The following is a 17,721-nucleotide window of genomic DNA, read 5'->3' as shown; positions in this document are numbered from 1 at the left end:
CAGTAAGTGTGACTGGCACACTTTACTCTCTTTACTCTTTACTTTAATAGACTTCATGCAGAGTTTATACTCCGGTGCATTTACACAACAACGCAACGACACAGACTCAAACTCCTATTACATCAAGTCCAACCTTGGTGCATTTGAAACATGAATCAGCTCATCATTTCCTGACATGGACAAAGCCAGTAAATAAAGAGCAATAGATAATCAACAGATAGAATCACCTGGGGATTAAACTGGTGACGATAGCAGCATATTAACTGTACACAGTGTTAATTAGCTCAGTAAAAACTGCCACATTCAGTCAGATATGTCTAAAGCATCCATCTCTTTTCTTCAGTCTTTTCCTTTGCTTTGGCAGCAGGAAGATCCCGACTTTACTTACTGTACAAACAAAAACTCTAAAAGGTCACAATGTCAGTACAGATGGATATTCACTTACTGTCCATACTCGCTGCTGTAGTAAAGAAGTAAAGGAGAATTCATAAGGAAAAGACACCGTGGAGAGAATCTGACTGCACTTTCGCCAGGACTTTTTAAGCCAACTTTATTTATAACACAAAGACGATATATAGCCTGCGTACTCCTTTCTTCACAACAAAACTTTACAAACACAAAACTAAAAACTAAAATAAGCAACTGAGTAGCGGCCAGAATGGATTATATTCAGACATAAGTAGGCTACAGAGTTCTGACTTTTTTATACACCTGTTAAGTAAAGAAAATTCATTTTTAGTACAATGAATGGGATTTTGAAACAGCATTTTGTTTGTTATGATGATGCCAAAGATGAATGTTTGTTTCCCTAACTGGATTTGAAGAGAATAAATCTATATTCATGGGTTTGGGCTTCAGTCGATCGTAGAGGGATGTCCATCAGTTCTGGATCGTGTCACAAATATAAAATCGCTGCTCTGTTGTTTCTGTATTTATGTGGGTCTACTGTGGGGAAACTGCAGTGATGCGTCACTTTCAATGTTGTGGCAGCAAGGAATTGTGGGACAGCATTTCTCCTTTCCTTTCAAAACAAGCTCCAGTGTTTCCTATGCTAAAGGAGATGAGATAGGAAGCACTGAAGCTCCTTTCCTCATTATTTAGAGAAGTGGAGCAGCTGTGATCATGATGCTGCTCAGATACTTCAGCTCACTTCACTCAGTCTGAACCTTCCTAAGCAAAAAACACTTTTCGACCGCAGCCCATGTTCTCCCCCTTTAGATCTGCTATTCTCCTTCTGCCCACAACATGTCCCCAGACTTCTTTTTTCCCCCGTTCCACTTTCTCACCTCAATCACCTGAGTTTCCCTGTCCACCTACACACCTGATCCAAACTTTTCCCATGATCCTGTGTTCCTGTGTGTTTTACCTGACTACCTGTGTCCTGCATTTGTTGCCTGTACCTGTGGGTTTGCCTGCCTGCTTGTCAACCCACCTGCCTGTTTGTTCATCCGTCTGCCAGAACCTGAATCTGCCTGCCAGTCTGCATTTGGGTCCTCCCTATACATCTGCAAAACCTGACAGATATTATTCCTACTGCTCTCCATTCAGGTAGTGTGATTATATTTCACGTGTTTTACCTTGTTGTCGAATGTTTCTTGCTGCTGCAATAGTACTTTCATCTCATGTTATATTGATGAGACAAGTATGTTAAGAAATACAAGTGAAGACATGTTCTTGGTGTTGATGGAGTCTTGGGTAACTTGTCTTACCCATATGACCCCTTTGACAGTACCTTGTCCACAGGGTCCCAGATCTCCAGGTCTCCCTGTTTCTGTCCCTTCCTCAAGTCTTTGCTGATCCCGCCTCCCTCCACACAGAGCTTCTTGTGCTGCACCAGGACAAGAAGGAGCACAGTCACGGCCATTAGTAATGATAATACGCATCAAAACATTTTGTTATTCATATAAAGATTCCACCACACACACAGAAAGAGAGAGAGAGAGAGAGAGAGAGAGAGAGAGAGAGAGAGCACCTTGAGTATGATCTTGCCCTTCAGCTGTGTAGGTGAAGGCAGCTGCTCAGCCATTTGCTCCACAGGTTCAGTCAGCAGTTTATTTCCAAACACTTCTTTGAAGATGCGAGCCATCTGACGCTGCTGATCTAAAGGACAGTGCTCCTCTATGGACAGAATCACTGGGAAGCTGAGAGAGAAGCACGGGTTTCAGGGTGTGTTCGAGAAACAGGACAACGGGTCACTGTGAGATGACAATGTGAACGGGCAGATTCTAAATAGCTTCATGCAAAAATCATCTCCATGTGAATTAGGACTTGATGCAATGATTCCAAGGAAGCTGACTTTTTTTTTTAATGAGGAAAAAAAGAGAAATGGCCACAGAGCAATAGGCCTCATCCACCAATCATTCTTAAGAAGAAATTTCTCCTTAAAACTCACTTACACACTTTTTACGAAGACTCTGACATTCACCAATGTTTCTTATTTGGGATTTGTTCTAAAGTAAGAACAGAATCTTAACAGAACAGAATTTTAGGCGTTAGCTACGCTAATTAGGGCACACGCTTTCAATTAACGAGGAGATTGGCGTTCATCAATCTAAGAACACAGGTGCGCACAATTCTGCGGTTTGAGAACAAGTTCATGAATCTCACTTTGAGTTTTCTAAAGAACTTTCTCAAGAACAACTTGGGAAAGAGTTTAAGAAGATATCAGTGAATGAGGCCTGATGTTGGCGATGGGTCGCTAAAGTTGTTCAGTATTTTGTTTTTAATTCTTAAAATAAATTTAAGACAAAAAACAAGACCTTAATGTAGTTTAATGATGTAATATGATTAAAAAAAAAACATTTTCAGTATGCATTTGAAATATTGAGTCAAGAGAAAATGGGTCAGGCAAAAACTTCCCCAAATAGAAATGCATGGAGTTAAATTAAGTTTAATAGTTTTTGCCAGCTCAGGGTCATTTCTAAAATCAGATCAATCGCTGACCTCCAAAAAGTTTTACATGCATTCATGTATTCCTATAGAACTGAGATCTTCAGAAGGAGATCTGCTGGTCCCCCCAAGGTCAAGGTTTGTGACTTAAGGTGACACTGAGATGCTGCCCAGTACAACCACAGTCTCGCCAGCGGGCCGTGCTCTAGTGGAGCACATGGAGGTAAACACGCTCTGCTCATTTATACAAGCTCAAAAGTCAACTGTGACATCTGACACTGACGATATTTAGTGTGACACAGACGAAGTGACAGGGGGTTTTTTATGATTCTTACTCTGAGGTGACGAAGGCGTGATCATTAATGGCTTTGACCACGTCCTCAAACTTGATCTTGGTGGTTCTGGTCCAGCCATGGTAGATGATTGGCTCCCCGGGCCCTTCCCAGCAGTCCACTAGACAAGAGTCAGCACCACACACACACATACACACACACACACACACACACAATACACAACACACATGATGCAAGTACAAAGCAACTAAAGCATACAACCACCACCAGATATGTAGACCAATCACTGAACTACAAGCAGTGTTTGTCAGCAATTATTTAAAACCAGGTGTTAGAGATCAAACAAAACCTGACTGATCCATTCTCTTACTAATGTTTGTGCTGGGTCAAACGGCCCAAAAAAACCACCCATCACCCAAGTGTAGCATTTTGTACTGACGTTCTACACAGCGGCATCCCAGACGCAGACAGCGCACATAAGCCTCCGTGGACGACTCGCTGCGGAGCTGATCACCTGTCAGGTAACTGTGGAGCAACGCACAAAACAGGAGGCATGCTGGGTTATATATATACGTTTCACAGAATCAAAAACCTGGTTATGTATCTCCATAAAGTTGGACGATTCACAAGTGACAGATTTTTAAAAAAAGATATTCGCACATCCAAACGTCTTGCATGCAGGTGCGTTGGAAGGTGTGTGATAAACTTCTAGAGACCGAAAGGTTAGAACGATCAATAAATCGTGACGCAAATCAAGAGCAGTGTGTGGGACATTCTTCAAGACAAAACAAGAAGAGATTTAAATAAAAGCAGCAGAACTTCTCCTGACTTTTAAGCACCTGGAATGAATCCAGCTCCAAAAAAAAAAATCAGAATCCTGCATTTCCCATAATGCAAATCATAACATCTTATTATTAAACCCTCCCTGTTTGTTAAATGCCACATCTTTTAAACTCAGATGACAGGGTTTCATCAGGGTTTCATTTTCAAAGACATGACAAGAGCCACGTGTGACGCCCCTTCCATTGTGTTGGAGGTTGTCCTGACCTCGGCGGGCAGATGGTCGACACTGGGAGGGTCGTCAGCTGATGCCGCTCACCTGGGCCTTGCTCTCTCTCTCTCACTAACTGCTGACATCCATTTTGTTTTGGTGACATCTCTTGCATGCACTGCTTTCCTGGCCAATCTTGCCGATTTCCACACCTCACTGCTTATTTGTCTCATGCTTTAGTTATAATGAATTGTTTTTTTAAGGATAACTTTGCATGGACTCCCTTATTGTCACATTCACTGAGCCAGTTTGTGAACAAACCAACCTTATAAAATAGTTGGAACGCCCCTTTACGAAACTTTCTAATAAGCCAAGTTAGTGAGTTATCTGCAAGGCAAGCTAATTCACTGTTTCTACAATAATTGTAGAAACTTTGTGAATGTTTTTCAGTCATTTTGATTAATATGGCTGTGTGTGGCATCCCCATTTGTAACCCCGCCCACAAAGCTCTGATTGGTCGGTGGTTCTTCTAACCATCAATGTGCACAACACCAAGGCCAAATCTGATCAAAGAGCCTAAAGGAGAACTAACACTATCCAATTTAATTTTATTACAACATAATCACCCAAAAAATATTAATAAAGTACAGATGAGCTACAGTCACATCAAATCATGATTTTAACTAGTATTGATGGTGCAGGCTAAGTCACTATAGATCTGATTTTAAAATCACACATCAGCAGTGATGTCAGCCAGTGTCGTCCACCTGATGATCAGTGTGATCTGCTCTGAGTTACTCCATATATAAAAGTCGTGTTATTACACGTGCAGTATGTGAGGAAGAGTCAAGTCATACTGACGTGTTGTGTGAGGAGCTGATCCAGTAATGGGACAGAGGGTTGTTCATGTCCAGGTTGCTGATCTCTGAGACCTTCTCATCCCAAACAGAGTTCTCCTTGGAGAACAGGAAGCTGAGGAACTAGAGGAGAAGAAAAGCAGAGGAACTGACAATGAGTAACACAATCCCTCATTACCGGTGTGATACTATGAACTGAACCACATTGCCACAAATAACTATTTAACCCGCCATTTCCTGCCACATTCAGCTCAGTGTTACTGACACTCAAATCTCGAAACTGACGGGTACGCCAAAGTAAACACTCTGTAATACAGTGGCCTCTTCCACAGTCTGTTACATCTCTGCATGCTCAGCCTCTGCTCTGCGTCCGCCTGCTCTATGTGCGACAGAGTACCTCGCTGACGGTGAACTCGGGGTCGTTGGTTTTTCTCATGGTGTCGTCAATGAAGGTGGTCATCAGTTCTCTGACCTGGTTCAGATCACTGGCCCAGGATTCCTGAGGGACGAAGGGACGCAGATTAAGAAATGGGGTATTAAATAGATATTAAAGCGAATGTTAGACCGACTGAACAGTCGGTAAATAATCAATAACTGGAAGTAAGTGAATAATCTATCACTGATTTGCTTCTGCGTCTGTCTTGAAAACATGATACAGTTCATTCAAACTGGTGAAGAGAAATATAGGCCCATAAAGTCACAATAGGTCAGTTTCCTTCACTGTGGATGATTTTAACTACTTATGCACTAATTATGAATAAATTCAAGCATTAAATCGGAGCTGGGACATAGTTTGTGAATAATTTACTTGACATTAACTTGATACCAAAAGTGATGACAGTGGCAAATGTTTAACATAGGCCTGTATGTAATGAAAACTGAATGAAATCTCATGTAAAGAAAACATGATTTGTCAAAAAACAATTGTTAGAAAAAGGTCTTTATATAGTTATTTATTCCCATTTTAGAAATGCCTTTTCAAATTGTTTTTCAAATGTATTTCTAAACAGTTTATTTAATTAATTGTGAATCCATTTATAAATCTGAAGTATTTATTAATGGATTTTTAAAGTATTTTCACAATTCCTATTTTTAATGCCTATGAAAAATATGAAATTAAAGAAGTGCTTTATTGCTTTTCCTCTGCGTCCCTGTTCCTCCACAGCAGAGTGTGGCTAAATACTTTTCTTTCACTTTTGAATGTACAGTAAATTGAACAGTTTTTACAACAGTTTTCTACAGCATGGAGTGTAAATACACAGAGGTTTGGTGGTGGTTGAGTTTGAGTGAGAAAACAGTTCATGGAATTTGACAGATGTGGTCACTGAATACATTTTGTGTCAAAGCAAAGTGATCCACAGTTTAGTCCGTACTGACTGTGCAAGCAGCTTTAAAATAGTGAACTCAGTATTAGTAAGTAGTAAGTAATAAGAACAACTAGTTTTAAAGCTGTATTTGAATTTGGGGAAATTAGAATATGACTTGTGGATAAATCAAAGACACAAATAGCAGTTTTTATTAATTAGGAAAAATAATAAATAGCCGCGGCTTTCATTTGTTACAATACAAATTACTGGGGAAAAGGGACTGAGTGGTAGCTGTTTGACAGGCACACAGGAGCAGATAAAAAATGAGTCAGACATGCAAAAAGTCCGACATGCAAAGTTAAACAACACCTCTGCTGTCAGCTGCACTAATCATTCACTAAGGCTCATTTCACCTTTTGCTGGTAGATGAGGAATCGTTGGAAGTCGTGGAGCAGAACTGCTGAGGCGTCTGGTTTATCTGTGTTACTGTATAATGGACAGGAGCGAACACACAGTCAAACTACACAGTATCTGTACATGCTGCCTTCCATTCACATCACATGATTCAAGTGTTTAGTTAAGATGAGAAAAAACAGGAGCTCACCCCAGAATAAAAGCACATGATTCCTTTTTGAACTCATCAAGGATCTGAGTTTAAAAAATAGCATGAATAAAAATGCTGGAAGAACATATGCACAGTGATGTATACAGTATGTATTTACTGTGATCAATTCAGACTCACCTCATTCTGTTCAAACATTATGAGGTTGTACAATTTATGGAACTGCTCAAAGTCCAGGCGATCTTTCTTCGCTCCCACTTCCTGTCAAAACAGAAAATAAAAGCACAGAGTGAGACTAAAATTTTGGTTTTGTCTAACCAGTTCATTTCCGATTTGATAAAGATGACGCAGTTTGCATTGTAGAATAGATCAATAGTTCTGGTTGTCTATGTCTAAGTAGGTGTATACATCTTTCTAATGCATGAGAGAAAGAGGTGTCCATGACAAAAAAATTTCAAATTTGAATCAGTTAATTAAAATGAACTACAAACAACAATGATAAGGACGTGACACGAAGAGTACCAGGAATTTGTCTTTGAGAACACGAGAGCTGGGAGCCTTGTAGTTGAGCAAAGGAAGCAGAGCCTTCAGCTCCTTCATGGAGATGCTGGGGAGGACACAAAAAGGTGGTACGCATCACATCTCCATCTGGCCTCAGACTGGAGTCCTTCTATGCTGTTAGTTATTATAAATACGACCTTTAATGCATTATTGTATGTTAAACATTTAGAAAGATTCTTCTATATAAGCAGCCGCGTTCTCACAGGTTTTCTCACATACGAAGTGTGATTAGTTTAGATAATAGCACTTTTACCTATGGGGATTTACATGGTAAAAAAATAGGGCTGCACAATTAATTGTAATATAATTGAAATCATAATATGGCCAAGTGCAATATCCAGATCACAAGAGCTGCAATTTTTTTGGATAAAGGTAAAATGTGTCACCACATCATCATCATTTTTATATTTTTTTTCACTGAAAATAAAATGAAAAAACAACCATTACAACTGATATCGCAATATAATATCACGATATCTGTCAAAATAATCACAATATGATTTTTTTTTGCATATCGTACAGACTTAGTAAAAAAATACATCATAAGACAACAACTGATTTTACCTTCTGTCTTAGTGACCAGAGCATTTACATGTAAAGTACCTGTTTGTTTTGGTCTGATTGACAGAATACATCTGCTTCCTCAGCCAACTGTGGAGAAAACAACACAGAGAGATGAATGCCTGTGCGTGTGTGTGTGTGTGTGTGTGTGTGTGTGTGTGTGTGTGTGTGTGTGTGTGTGTGTGTGTGTGCGTGCGTGTGTGTGTGTCTACCTCTCTATAAGAACCGGAGTCGGAGCTGCCACTGTCTCTTGCCTCAGCAGTTCTAGTCCTAGCAGCCATTTCTGAGCCTCCTCCACAGAATCAGCTGGGAAATGAGCAGAATAGATAAGAACTGTGGGATAATGAACAGTGGATCTGCTTGTAAAACATCACAGACATCAGGTCTGTTGTTTAGGTAATATTTGGCTTCTGAGCTCTGTGTTTACACGAAGAGAGGTGTTTAACATTTCACACTTCTTGGAGCAAAAAGGTGCATTAAGTGTTAAATATGAACATGATCTATATTGTATCAAAGCAATGAGATGATGATGAGATGCTTGATAATAAGCAATTGGGGGTTGGGTGTGGGGTGGGGTGGGGTGGGGTGGGGTGGGTCCCTCTCAGGCTCTGTCAGATTGGATGGGAAGAGTCCTCAGGTTCAGATCTTCACCAGACTCAGTGTTTCTACCCAAAGAGTTCAGTTTTGTCTCATCAGAGCAGAGAAGCAGAGAATCTTTTTCCTCCTGCTCTCACAGTCCTTTAAAAGCTGCCAACTGCCTTTTACTCAAAGTGATATTTGGGTCGCTGGGTTCTTGGTCACATCCATGACCAAGGCCCTTCTTACTCAGTCTGGCCAAACAGCTTTAGATGTATTTTTCTGTCCTTGTCGTGATCTACTGCACGTCTCGCCACAGTTTCATGACAGAGGTCGACAGAGAGCTCCATGGACTTCATGGTTTGGGGTTTGTCCTGACCTGCAGTGTGAATTGTGGGACCTTATATAAACAGGAGTGTGTGCCTTTGTGTCCAATCAAATTGCCACAGGTAGACTCCAATCAAGTTCTCATTTCAAAGATAATTAAGTCTATCACTTGACCACAGTTTGGAGTGAAGGGTCTGAATACTTTTGTAAGTAAGAGATTTTCGTTTTTGTAGATTGATGAACAAAAATGGCAATTTTTATCCATTTAAAATTAAATCTACAACACAGCAAAGTGTGTAAAAAGTGAAGGGGTGTGAATACTTTCTGGAGCTGCTGTCAGATTTCTTCCCGAACTGATGAATTTTTCCTTTCAATAATAAAAGTTCATTGGTTGAAAAATATTGAAAACAAACAAAACATCAACCCTGTCCAATTTAAACAGAATCCACGTTTTGATGAAAAGTAATTTCCTCAAAAACTTGCATCTGGACTATAAACGCACTTCAATAAAGAGCTCACCTCCCAGGCTGAGGGTGTTGAGGACAAACTGGGAGCCGTAGAAGATCGTGAAGCACGTGTTCTCATCGTGTTTGTCTTTGCCGTCTTTGAAGCGCTCAAAATCCTTGGAGTTCCTCCCAGGACGAATCTCTCTGATCTCAAACAGGTCCACTGAAACACAGCACACATATTCCTTGTAGTTATTATTCTTGTAAGTGATTAACCAAATCGACATCTCTGAGGAGGACATCATTTTATCTGGAGCCGGAATCACAGAACACAAGTGATAGTAGATGTAGCATGTTCTCTTTTTCAGTTTCACGCAACATCAGCTCTCATGTTCTCTGATCGCTTACTGTGATAACAGCAAGTCAAGATATTAAAACACACCCACAAGAAATGTGAGACTCTCAGCCTTAATTTGAAGGTTTATATCAATATAGAAACAACTGTGTGGGAGATTCAGCACATCACACACACGAGATTCAGCCTTTTTAACCCGTAGTGCTGTTATTACCGTTAGGTGCTCAAAAGGTATTTGACAGATGGACAGACACATAAAGTCAAACTAAATCATCATATTAAATATTTGGTGTTAAATCCTTTGGAAGTGAATAACTCAGGAAGTCTTGGACCCATTGGCAACATCAGATGCTTCGTATCCTCCCTGGCGAGGCCTTCACCGCCGCCACCTTCAGCTCGTGCTCGTGTGGTTTATCTGCCTGCAGTCACGTCTTCAGGAAGCGGAATGCAGCTTAATCGGACTGAGATCAGGCGACTGACTCGGCCAGTTAAGGATAGTCCATCTCTTCACCCTGAAAAGTTCTTGCTTCATGCTTTGGCCGATGTTTAGGGTCGTCGTCCTGCCGAATGATGACATGTCGTCCAATGAGTCTTGATGCATTTGGCTGATTCTGAGCCACAGAAAGCTCCTGCAGACATCTGCTTTAATCCTTCATCAATAAAAACCATTAAATCAATAAATACCAGTGTGCCAGTTCCATTGGAGCCATACATGTCCAGGCCATAACAGAGCCAGCATGTCTGACAGAGGAGCTGGAGACTTCGGGTCAGAGCCAGAGGCATATTGTTTTCGGTCCGTATGTCCCATTCTTGTGGACCAAATATCTCAGTAACGCCGTGACGGAACTACTTCAAATTTGGCACAAACATTCACTCGGACACAAGGATTATCTGATTCATTTTTGGTGGTCAAAGGTCAATGTTCAAGGTCACTGTGACTTCACAAAACATGGGTTTGGCCTTCTGAATGCAATATCTCAGTAGCAACATGATGGAAGCTTTTTCAAGTTTAGCACAAATGTCCATTTGGACTCAAGCGTAAAGTGATTACATTTTGGTGGACTAAAGTCAAAGGTCATGGCCACTGTGATCTTGCGTTCTTGTGAATGCCGCCAGAGGGAATTTCCTTACTTCTTCACTTCTCACAAAACATCACTCACAAATTCATTCACTAATTATGACACAATTTAACTAAAATGTCTATGAGCATAAAATAAAGTGATAATAATCATCATAATAATAATAATCGTTATTTGTATAGCACCCTTCATACAAGAAATGTACCAGGAGGCAGTGATTCTAGTTTTCTCCACACTTTCCTCTTTGCATCATTTTGATAGAGCTTGATTCATTTATTTTCTTTAATGAGTCCACAGAACTTTGTTCCAGACCTCCACCGGTTTCCTTTTGTGTGTTTTTGCAAACTCCAGCCTGGTCTTTCTGTGTTTGAGTTTTACAGGGGGGTTTGCATGTTGCAGCGAAACCTCTGAGGTTATGGTCACGCTGTCTTATCGTCCGCCTACATCCTGGACCATTCGTAACTTACTGTGCAGCCATAAAGGGGCTTTCTTACCCATGCAAATGATTTTCTGCTCATCCACAAGACTTTTGCTGCTTCTACTTTTCCTGTGTGCACGTGTTTTTTTTAATAATGTACTCAACTGTTTTTGACAAACCACCTACTTTTGATATCTCTCCATCTTCACTTGCATGGTCACCTCTTTACTCCTCATATTGAGAGACAACTACACTTCAATCTAATGGCAACTCTCAATTCTCAATCAGCTCAGAGCCACATGTGAATACCTTTATGAATGAACCAAGGTTTAACCAACACACAGCTTTAGCAGCCAAGTGTCCAGTTACATGTAAACCCTAGCAAATTGGGCACGAGGCAAAAAGGAAAGGAACATGTTTGTTTGATACCCAAAAAAAGCAAAAATAACCTTTCCAACTGAAACTGTGACTCATATCCCAGTACCTGCCAAAATAATCGCAATATGAATTTTATTGCATATCCTTCAGCCCTAGTCCGGACTATAGCTACAAATAGCATCTTAACAGTGGTATAGAGGCTTTACAGGTACATCACATTTAGTGCACAAAAAAAATTCTGTGTGAATTTACTGACACCACATGCTTACTGCTGCCAGACCGAGGACTGCAGTATGGCAGATAATCAGTGTATTACATAACCTGAAAACTGTCTATAGCATGATAATAATTTCACAGTGGTTCATGTATTTTAGAGACAAAAAGGCAACAGATTTTCCAAAATTGCTACATGGAGCAACATGGTTACTGAAACTGAAGTTTGACTTAAATGTGGACATGACTGCAGTATATGGCAGTTACGGCTCAGCTCCAAACTAGAATTACCGCCCTGTTGTTCACCTCCACCAACCAGCCAGGAAATATGGTCTCAGTCTCTCCTTCCTGAGTTACAGTGTTACAGTGATGTTACAGTGAATAATGACCAGAGGTGTTTTTGCAGAACATTATGACGTCACAGTGAACTTGACTGTTTTCATAATTCATGATTCATGTGTTAAGTGAGGTCACACTGGCCTTGACCTTTGACCACCAAAATCTAATCAGTTCATCCTTCGGTCCGAGTGAATGTTTGTGCCACATTTGAAGAAATTCCCTCAAGGCGTTTTTGAGATATCTCGACGTGACAGTCGTCGGCTCAGACACACAAAAAAGCTGAGTTAAGAATCAGGTTCGCTACCAGCTGAGAAAAATGTGGGGAAGGAAATGACAAGAGCAGCTTTCTCTTCTCACTCTGCAACTGCAAACATACCTGCAGTGGAGAAGCTGAGCAGTGGCCAGCACGATTAACGCTAAGATAAAGAAGACTGTGATGGAGCTGAGAAGAAAGCCTGCGAGTGGACACCATCACCACCATCATGACAGCAAATCAACACAGCTCCAACACACCTCTCTCTGAGCGTCCGTATCGTCTTCACGGAAACAATATTTATCAAACACCAGGAAGAAACACTGTAGCTATTAAAACCATGAATTTAAATCAAGTATCTTTTCGCCAGTGGAGACACTGTATCTTATATTTCTATAGTTCAACACTCACTCACATAACTAACATATTATGGCACATGACACAAAACAGCGTGTCCATACTGCTCAATGTGTAATACGGCTTTGCTAGCAACACCATATCAGAGATGGGGACTCATATATATATGTATTTTGTGTTAAATGTGTTTTGAAAATCCTACATAAACTACAATGATGATGATGAGTTTTCATCATTAATATACTTACAGACACCATCAGTCTTGTCTGCAGTGCGTGTCCATGCCACCTGGCGGGTCTCCATGATGACTTGTACAGTGAGCCGCTCCGATTTCTGCCGAAACACCGTCATGACCACACCCATCTCCAGGTCCCGTTTGATCAGAATCTTCTTGTACTCCGTCATCTCGCCCTGCTGCCCCGAACAAGCCATCTCTGCGGCCAAGACAGGACGGGACAGCGTCACAAACGTTCATCCACTGGTGACTAACAGCTGCTGCCGGTGTAAAATGCCTACGCTATGAAGTGTTGATGACCAACTACTAAATTTTGTAAAGTCAAATCTCCCTGTAATTTGTTATGTTGGTGTTTTTAGAATATTTTATTCCTCACATCTTTCCAAAGATCTGAGACGTTGGAAGTTTTGAATTGCTTTAAAAAGCGGCAGTCCACAGCAATCCACCGATGTTACACATGAATGTCAGTTAAGTCCGACTCATTCTGAGGAAACAGCTGTTTAATGGTTTCTGTGGTTCTGGAGGAGCCTGAGAAAATGACCCTGATGATGTCATCAGGCCTGTCCTACAAACTGGTGATGTAGCTATGGCTCTTTATCCGACAGGAAGCTTCTAATGATACTTTTGGTTGCATACTGGGAAATCTATGATCCAATGATTTTGGAGATTGACTCATACTAGAAAGTGAAAGTGTAAATATCTGAACCTCTGCTGCTTGGATTTGATCATTCTTGTTTTATATCTACAGACCCTTTCCCTTTTTCCCCTCTTTGTAATGCTGCAGTTTGTGCTAAAACATTTCAATTCATTCTATACCCCATGATGATAAAGCAAAACAGAATTTTAGAAATTTTAGCAAATTTATTAAAAAGGAAAAACTGAAATATCACACTGACATTGGTATCCAGACACTTTGCTATGACACTTGAAGTTTAACTCAGGTTTCTCCCTTTTCTCTGGATCATCTCTGAGATGTTTCTACACCTTGACTGGAGTCCAGCTGTGGTCACTCCAGCTGATTGGACACACACTTGTCAATATAAGGTCTCACAGCTGACAATGCAGATCAGAGCAAATACGTAAGAGAGGTGAACAAGACTCTGATGGTCACTCTGGCTGAGCTCTAGAGCTCCTGTGTGGAGGTGGAGAAACTTCCACAGATCTGGCCTTTATGGCAGAGAGGCCAGACTGAAGCCTCTCCTCAGTGAAAGATCACCTAAGACTGTGAGACTGTGAGAAAACCACATTCCCTGGTCTGTTAAAAACCAATATTAAAGTGTTGGGCCGTAAAACCTCAGAACTGTTTTTTTCTGGCTCGTCTGCTAATTAAAAGTAATTTGATGGTTACATAAAGTTACATCTCTGTTTTCATTAGTGACCGGCTACAGTGGGCATGATAACATTACCTAACTTGTTAACCATGTTATGAATTTTCTCGGTAACTATTGATCTCGCTAGTTGGTCTTAATGCCACCTTTGCTGTGGAGCATGTCCCGGCAATGTTAGCGTGGGCTAATGGCTGCGGCTGGATTGCAGCAGGGGAACTTTATTCAGTTGTGTTTCTCTTGTGTGTGTTTAGTGGCCGCTTTCACTGGGTCTTCGTAACACCTTGCTGAGAACAAGAAGGGGGGGGGGGGGGGGGGGGTTGAGGCCAACAAAGCGTTAGTCTTGGTCTCACACGCTGTTGGAAAAGTGCAACAGCTAGTGGTGGTGAATATCGTATGAAGAACCTTTAATTAAAAAAAATAATCCAAAGCTCTGTTTTCACATTGTCATTATGGTTGATTGAGAGTAGATTGATGAGGAAAAACATTTCTAAGACTGCAGAATAACAAAATGCGAAACAAAATGTAAGGGATGAGAATACTTCCAAAATGCACTGTGTGGAAGAAAAAAGCTTATTTCTTATCATTATAAAAAAGAAATCCAAAAATGACTGCATATATCTATGTCAAGATGAAGAAGAAATGTGAGCATATGTTTTTTGAGTAAATATCCATTGTCTGTTTTCATTAACACTAATGCATCTATATTGTGAAACCTGAAATATAAAAACAATAAAGAATTCTTTGGTGCTCTGAAGTTAATGATTAACTGGAGCATTACATAACTATACCTCTGCTTTCCCTGCTGAAACCTTTAACCCTGTGAGGGGAATGTCCCTGTTGGGATTACTGCAGCTTTATTTAGACTAACAAATTTCCTCATAGTGATGCAGCAGCAACACATAACACAAATACTGTGCCAATAGAGCCATGTACATTCATGTCATACGTGCACAAACACCCGCTTCAAGAAAACTGGTGTTTACTATATATGGAACGAGGATGTGATCTACCCACCACTTTTAGTGGCAGTGCTTAGATACACCCTGTAACAGTGACCTAAATACATCAAGCATTTATATACACACAGATACTCGCACCTACAAACTCCCTGCTAAAACTAAATAACATCAAATTTCATGGATTTTTTTTTTTTCAAGTTGCATTGGATGATAAATGACACTATCACCAGGACAAAACTGCACTGATTTGCACTAGATAAAATAACAAATGTAACAGAGGCAGAAAAATTGTCACGGGTTAAATTAAACCAGACTGAAGTCCAGCAAGTGCACAAAGAGTTTATACATGTGTGAAAGGGGTTAATGTAAACTTTCTTTTTGCTTTTGCAGCACATTTATTTTGTGCTCTAATCAACAATGCTTTCAGCTCAAAAAACAACAAAAAAATCACTACCTGCCGAGTTTCAAATGGCCAAAGTTAAAAACTAGCAAGTGAAGAAAATGCTGAAGAACCAGACGCTTTTTCTCAGACGTCGGTAAAGACCAAAACGTAGTTAAAAGAAGAGAGAATATTGGACTTAAACTCATCAGATGGACAGACACACGATATTATTGCTTCATTTTTGGTGTGTTCTTGCTGGATGTGTCATTGGGCAACTGGTTAGAAGTAATCATGACAAAATTATAAGGTGATAAACATGTCAGGGCTGTTGTGTTTGAAGTCTCTTTTGTCTTTGTGCCTCCTAATGGACAAAAACTGATCAATGTACCTTTAACAGAATTCTAACTTAATTCTAAACTAATCTACACTCGCTTGCGAGATTCAAGCAGAGGTCCTGCTCCTCCAGTAGCACCAAACACTTTGCTGCAGACTAATGCCACACAAGCTAATCTCAACAAAAGGCATAATGACACAAATAGAAATGATCACAGACAGCTGTGTTAGCAGTCCACAGACGTGTGGGCTCTACACTACATTAGTCAGTAAACCTATGAGTCTTGACTGGTCCCACTGATTGCTGTTGAATTCAGCCAATGGGATGAGCTGCTCTACCTCCCACGGAGGTAGGAGTTTGTAGACATACTGATCCAATCTGGGCCTTACATGTATGTTTGTTAATGACATGAAAACATTTAGAAATGCTTAAGTTTTAGCCAATTTATACATTCAGGTTTCCTTGTTTAGAGATACCACATAGCACAGCAGAGGCTAGCTCTGGGCTGATCTTACAACATTTTAAAAACAGTTCTTGACAGCTCTACGTCCCAGAGACATGTCAAACATCCCCAAACATTTTGTCTTCTCAATGTAAGACAAATGAGTTAAGCAGCAAAGCAACAGCCTCAGAGTACACAGCTGAATCAACACCTCTGTGAAAGTGTTTCAACAATAACTGAACATGATCAACTTCATGACGGTTGTAATAGGATTCATAGCAATCCCGCTCCTTTTCTTCTGGCCCAGAGTACTACCCGGTTCCACGGCCCGAAACTGGCCCATATACAGCATGATAGTGAGATGCTACTTCCACATGTGGCCCAATTCTGACGCACACGCAGAAAAGCTTCCGGCTGTCAGCCAATACCAGTGGATAACAGCCGGAATCTGCCCAGATGTGGAAGTAATATGGGCCAGACTCGGGCCCGGGACCCGAAGCATATGTTGGTTCAGAAATACAAATTTCCTATGAGTGCATGGAAAACACCTGTAACATTTTATTATACATTGAAACAGACCCTATATGGTCAGACGGTTTCCTTATTACGCTGCATATATTCACAAGACTGCGCGAAAACTACATGCATGTGTCACCACACTACACTTGGCTCTGCTGCTTCTTCTCATAATCCCCTTTTTCCCCTTATTTAACTACAAGCTTTCAGATGTTTACTCCGCACAACAACCATCATGATGATCCAGTAACGCGGTTCATAATAACGCTAAACGCGAACGGGTGTAAGCATAGTGTATGTGTGTGTAAGCAGCACACAGCCTGCAGTGTGTGTGTGACTACAGCCGGTGTAGACGGTGCAGAGGACTGACTGACTCCATGCTGTGAGCTGCATCAAGCCCGGTCACACACATCATCTGCAGCCCGGGAGATACGCTGCTGCCAGTAACAGGCGGATATCCCCTCTCGCTTCTTACTAAACCCTGACACCACACGGGCAGTTTAAAAAGCTACTAAAAAAAAAAAAAAAAAAGACTTTAATAAAGTAAAAGACCTTACCTTACAAGTGAGTTCGATTCTTTTCAGCTCCACAAAGTTACCTCTTGTTTTTCTATCTAATCATGGTTTGAAAGTTATGAAATGAAGCCGGAGAGGATGTAGAGTGTTGACAAAAAGGCCAGCCGCAAAACGGTCAGTTCCTCTATCTGTGTGTACAAGGAAGTAAAAGTTAACTTGCATTATAGGCATAGCCCTCAAGTTTAAAA

At 40.7% G+C, this 17,721-nt stretch overlaps 1 protein-coding gene across 1 annotated transcript in view; it reads right to left on the bottom strand.

Annotated features, from left to right (window-relative positions):
• The window catches only part of LOC130176733 (1-phosphatidylinositol 4,5-bisphosphate phosphodiesterase gamma-2-like), a 34,235-nt gene extending 16,551 nt beyond the window's left edge, over positions 1–17,684 (bottom strand). The window contains exons 1-15 of the mRNA XM_056388000.1: positions 17,516–17,684; positions 13,011–13,196; positions 9,444–9,593; positions 8,234–8,327; positions 8,064–8,111; positions 7,422–7,506; positions 7,080–7,160; positions 6,942–6,985; positions 6,751–6,823; positions 5,428–5,529; positions 5,035–5,153; positions 3,622–3,707; positions 3,225–3,342; positions 1,973–2,141; positions 1,733–1,828 (exon numbers count right to left, since the gene is read on the bottom strand). Coding sequence (XP_056243975.1) covers positions 1,733–1,828; positions 1,973–2,141; positions 3,225–3,342; positions 3,622–3,707; positions 5,035–5,153; positions 5,428–5,529; positions 6,751–6,823; positions 6,942–6,985; positions 7,080–7,160; positions 7,422–7,506; positions 8,064–8,111; positions 8,234–8,327; positions 9,444–9,593; positions 13,011–13,194 — 1,449 coding nt within the window. The 5' untranslated portion in view covers positions 13,195–13,196; positions 17,516–17,684. The remainder of the gene's footprint in view (positions 1–1,732; positions 1,829–1,972; positions 2,142–3,224; positions 3,343–3,621; positions 3,708–5,034; positions 5,154–5,427; positions 5,530–6,750; positions 6,824–6,941; positions 6,986–7,079; positions 7,161–7,421; positions 7,507–8,063; positions 8,112–8,233; positions 8,328–9,443; positions 9,594–13,010; positions 13,197–17,515) is intronic.
• Between the last annotated feature and the right edge of the window lie 37 nt (positions 17,685–17,721).

The sequence above is a fragment of the Seriola aureovittata genome, chromosome 10, assembly GCF_021018895.1.
Source record: "Seriola aureovittata isolate HTS-2021-v1 ecotype China chromosome 10, ASM2101889v1, whole genome shotgun sequence".
Taxonomy (NCBI): Eukaryota; Metazoa; Chordata; class Actinopteri; order Carangiformes; family Carangidae; genus Seriola; species Seriola aureovittata.
Note: the sequence above shows the minus strand (reverse complement) of the source record. Positions and strands in the feature narration are given on the sequence as shown.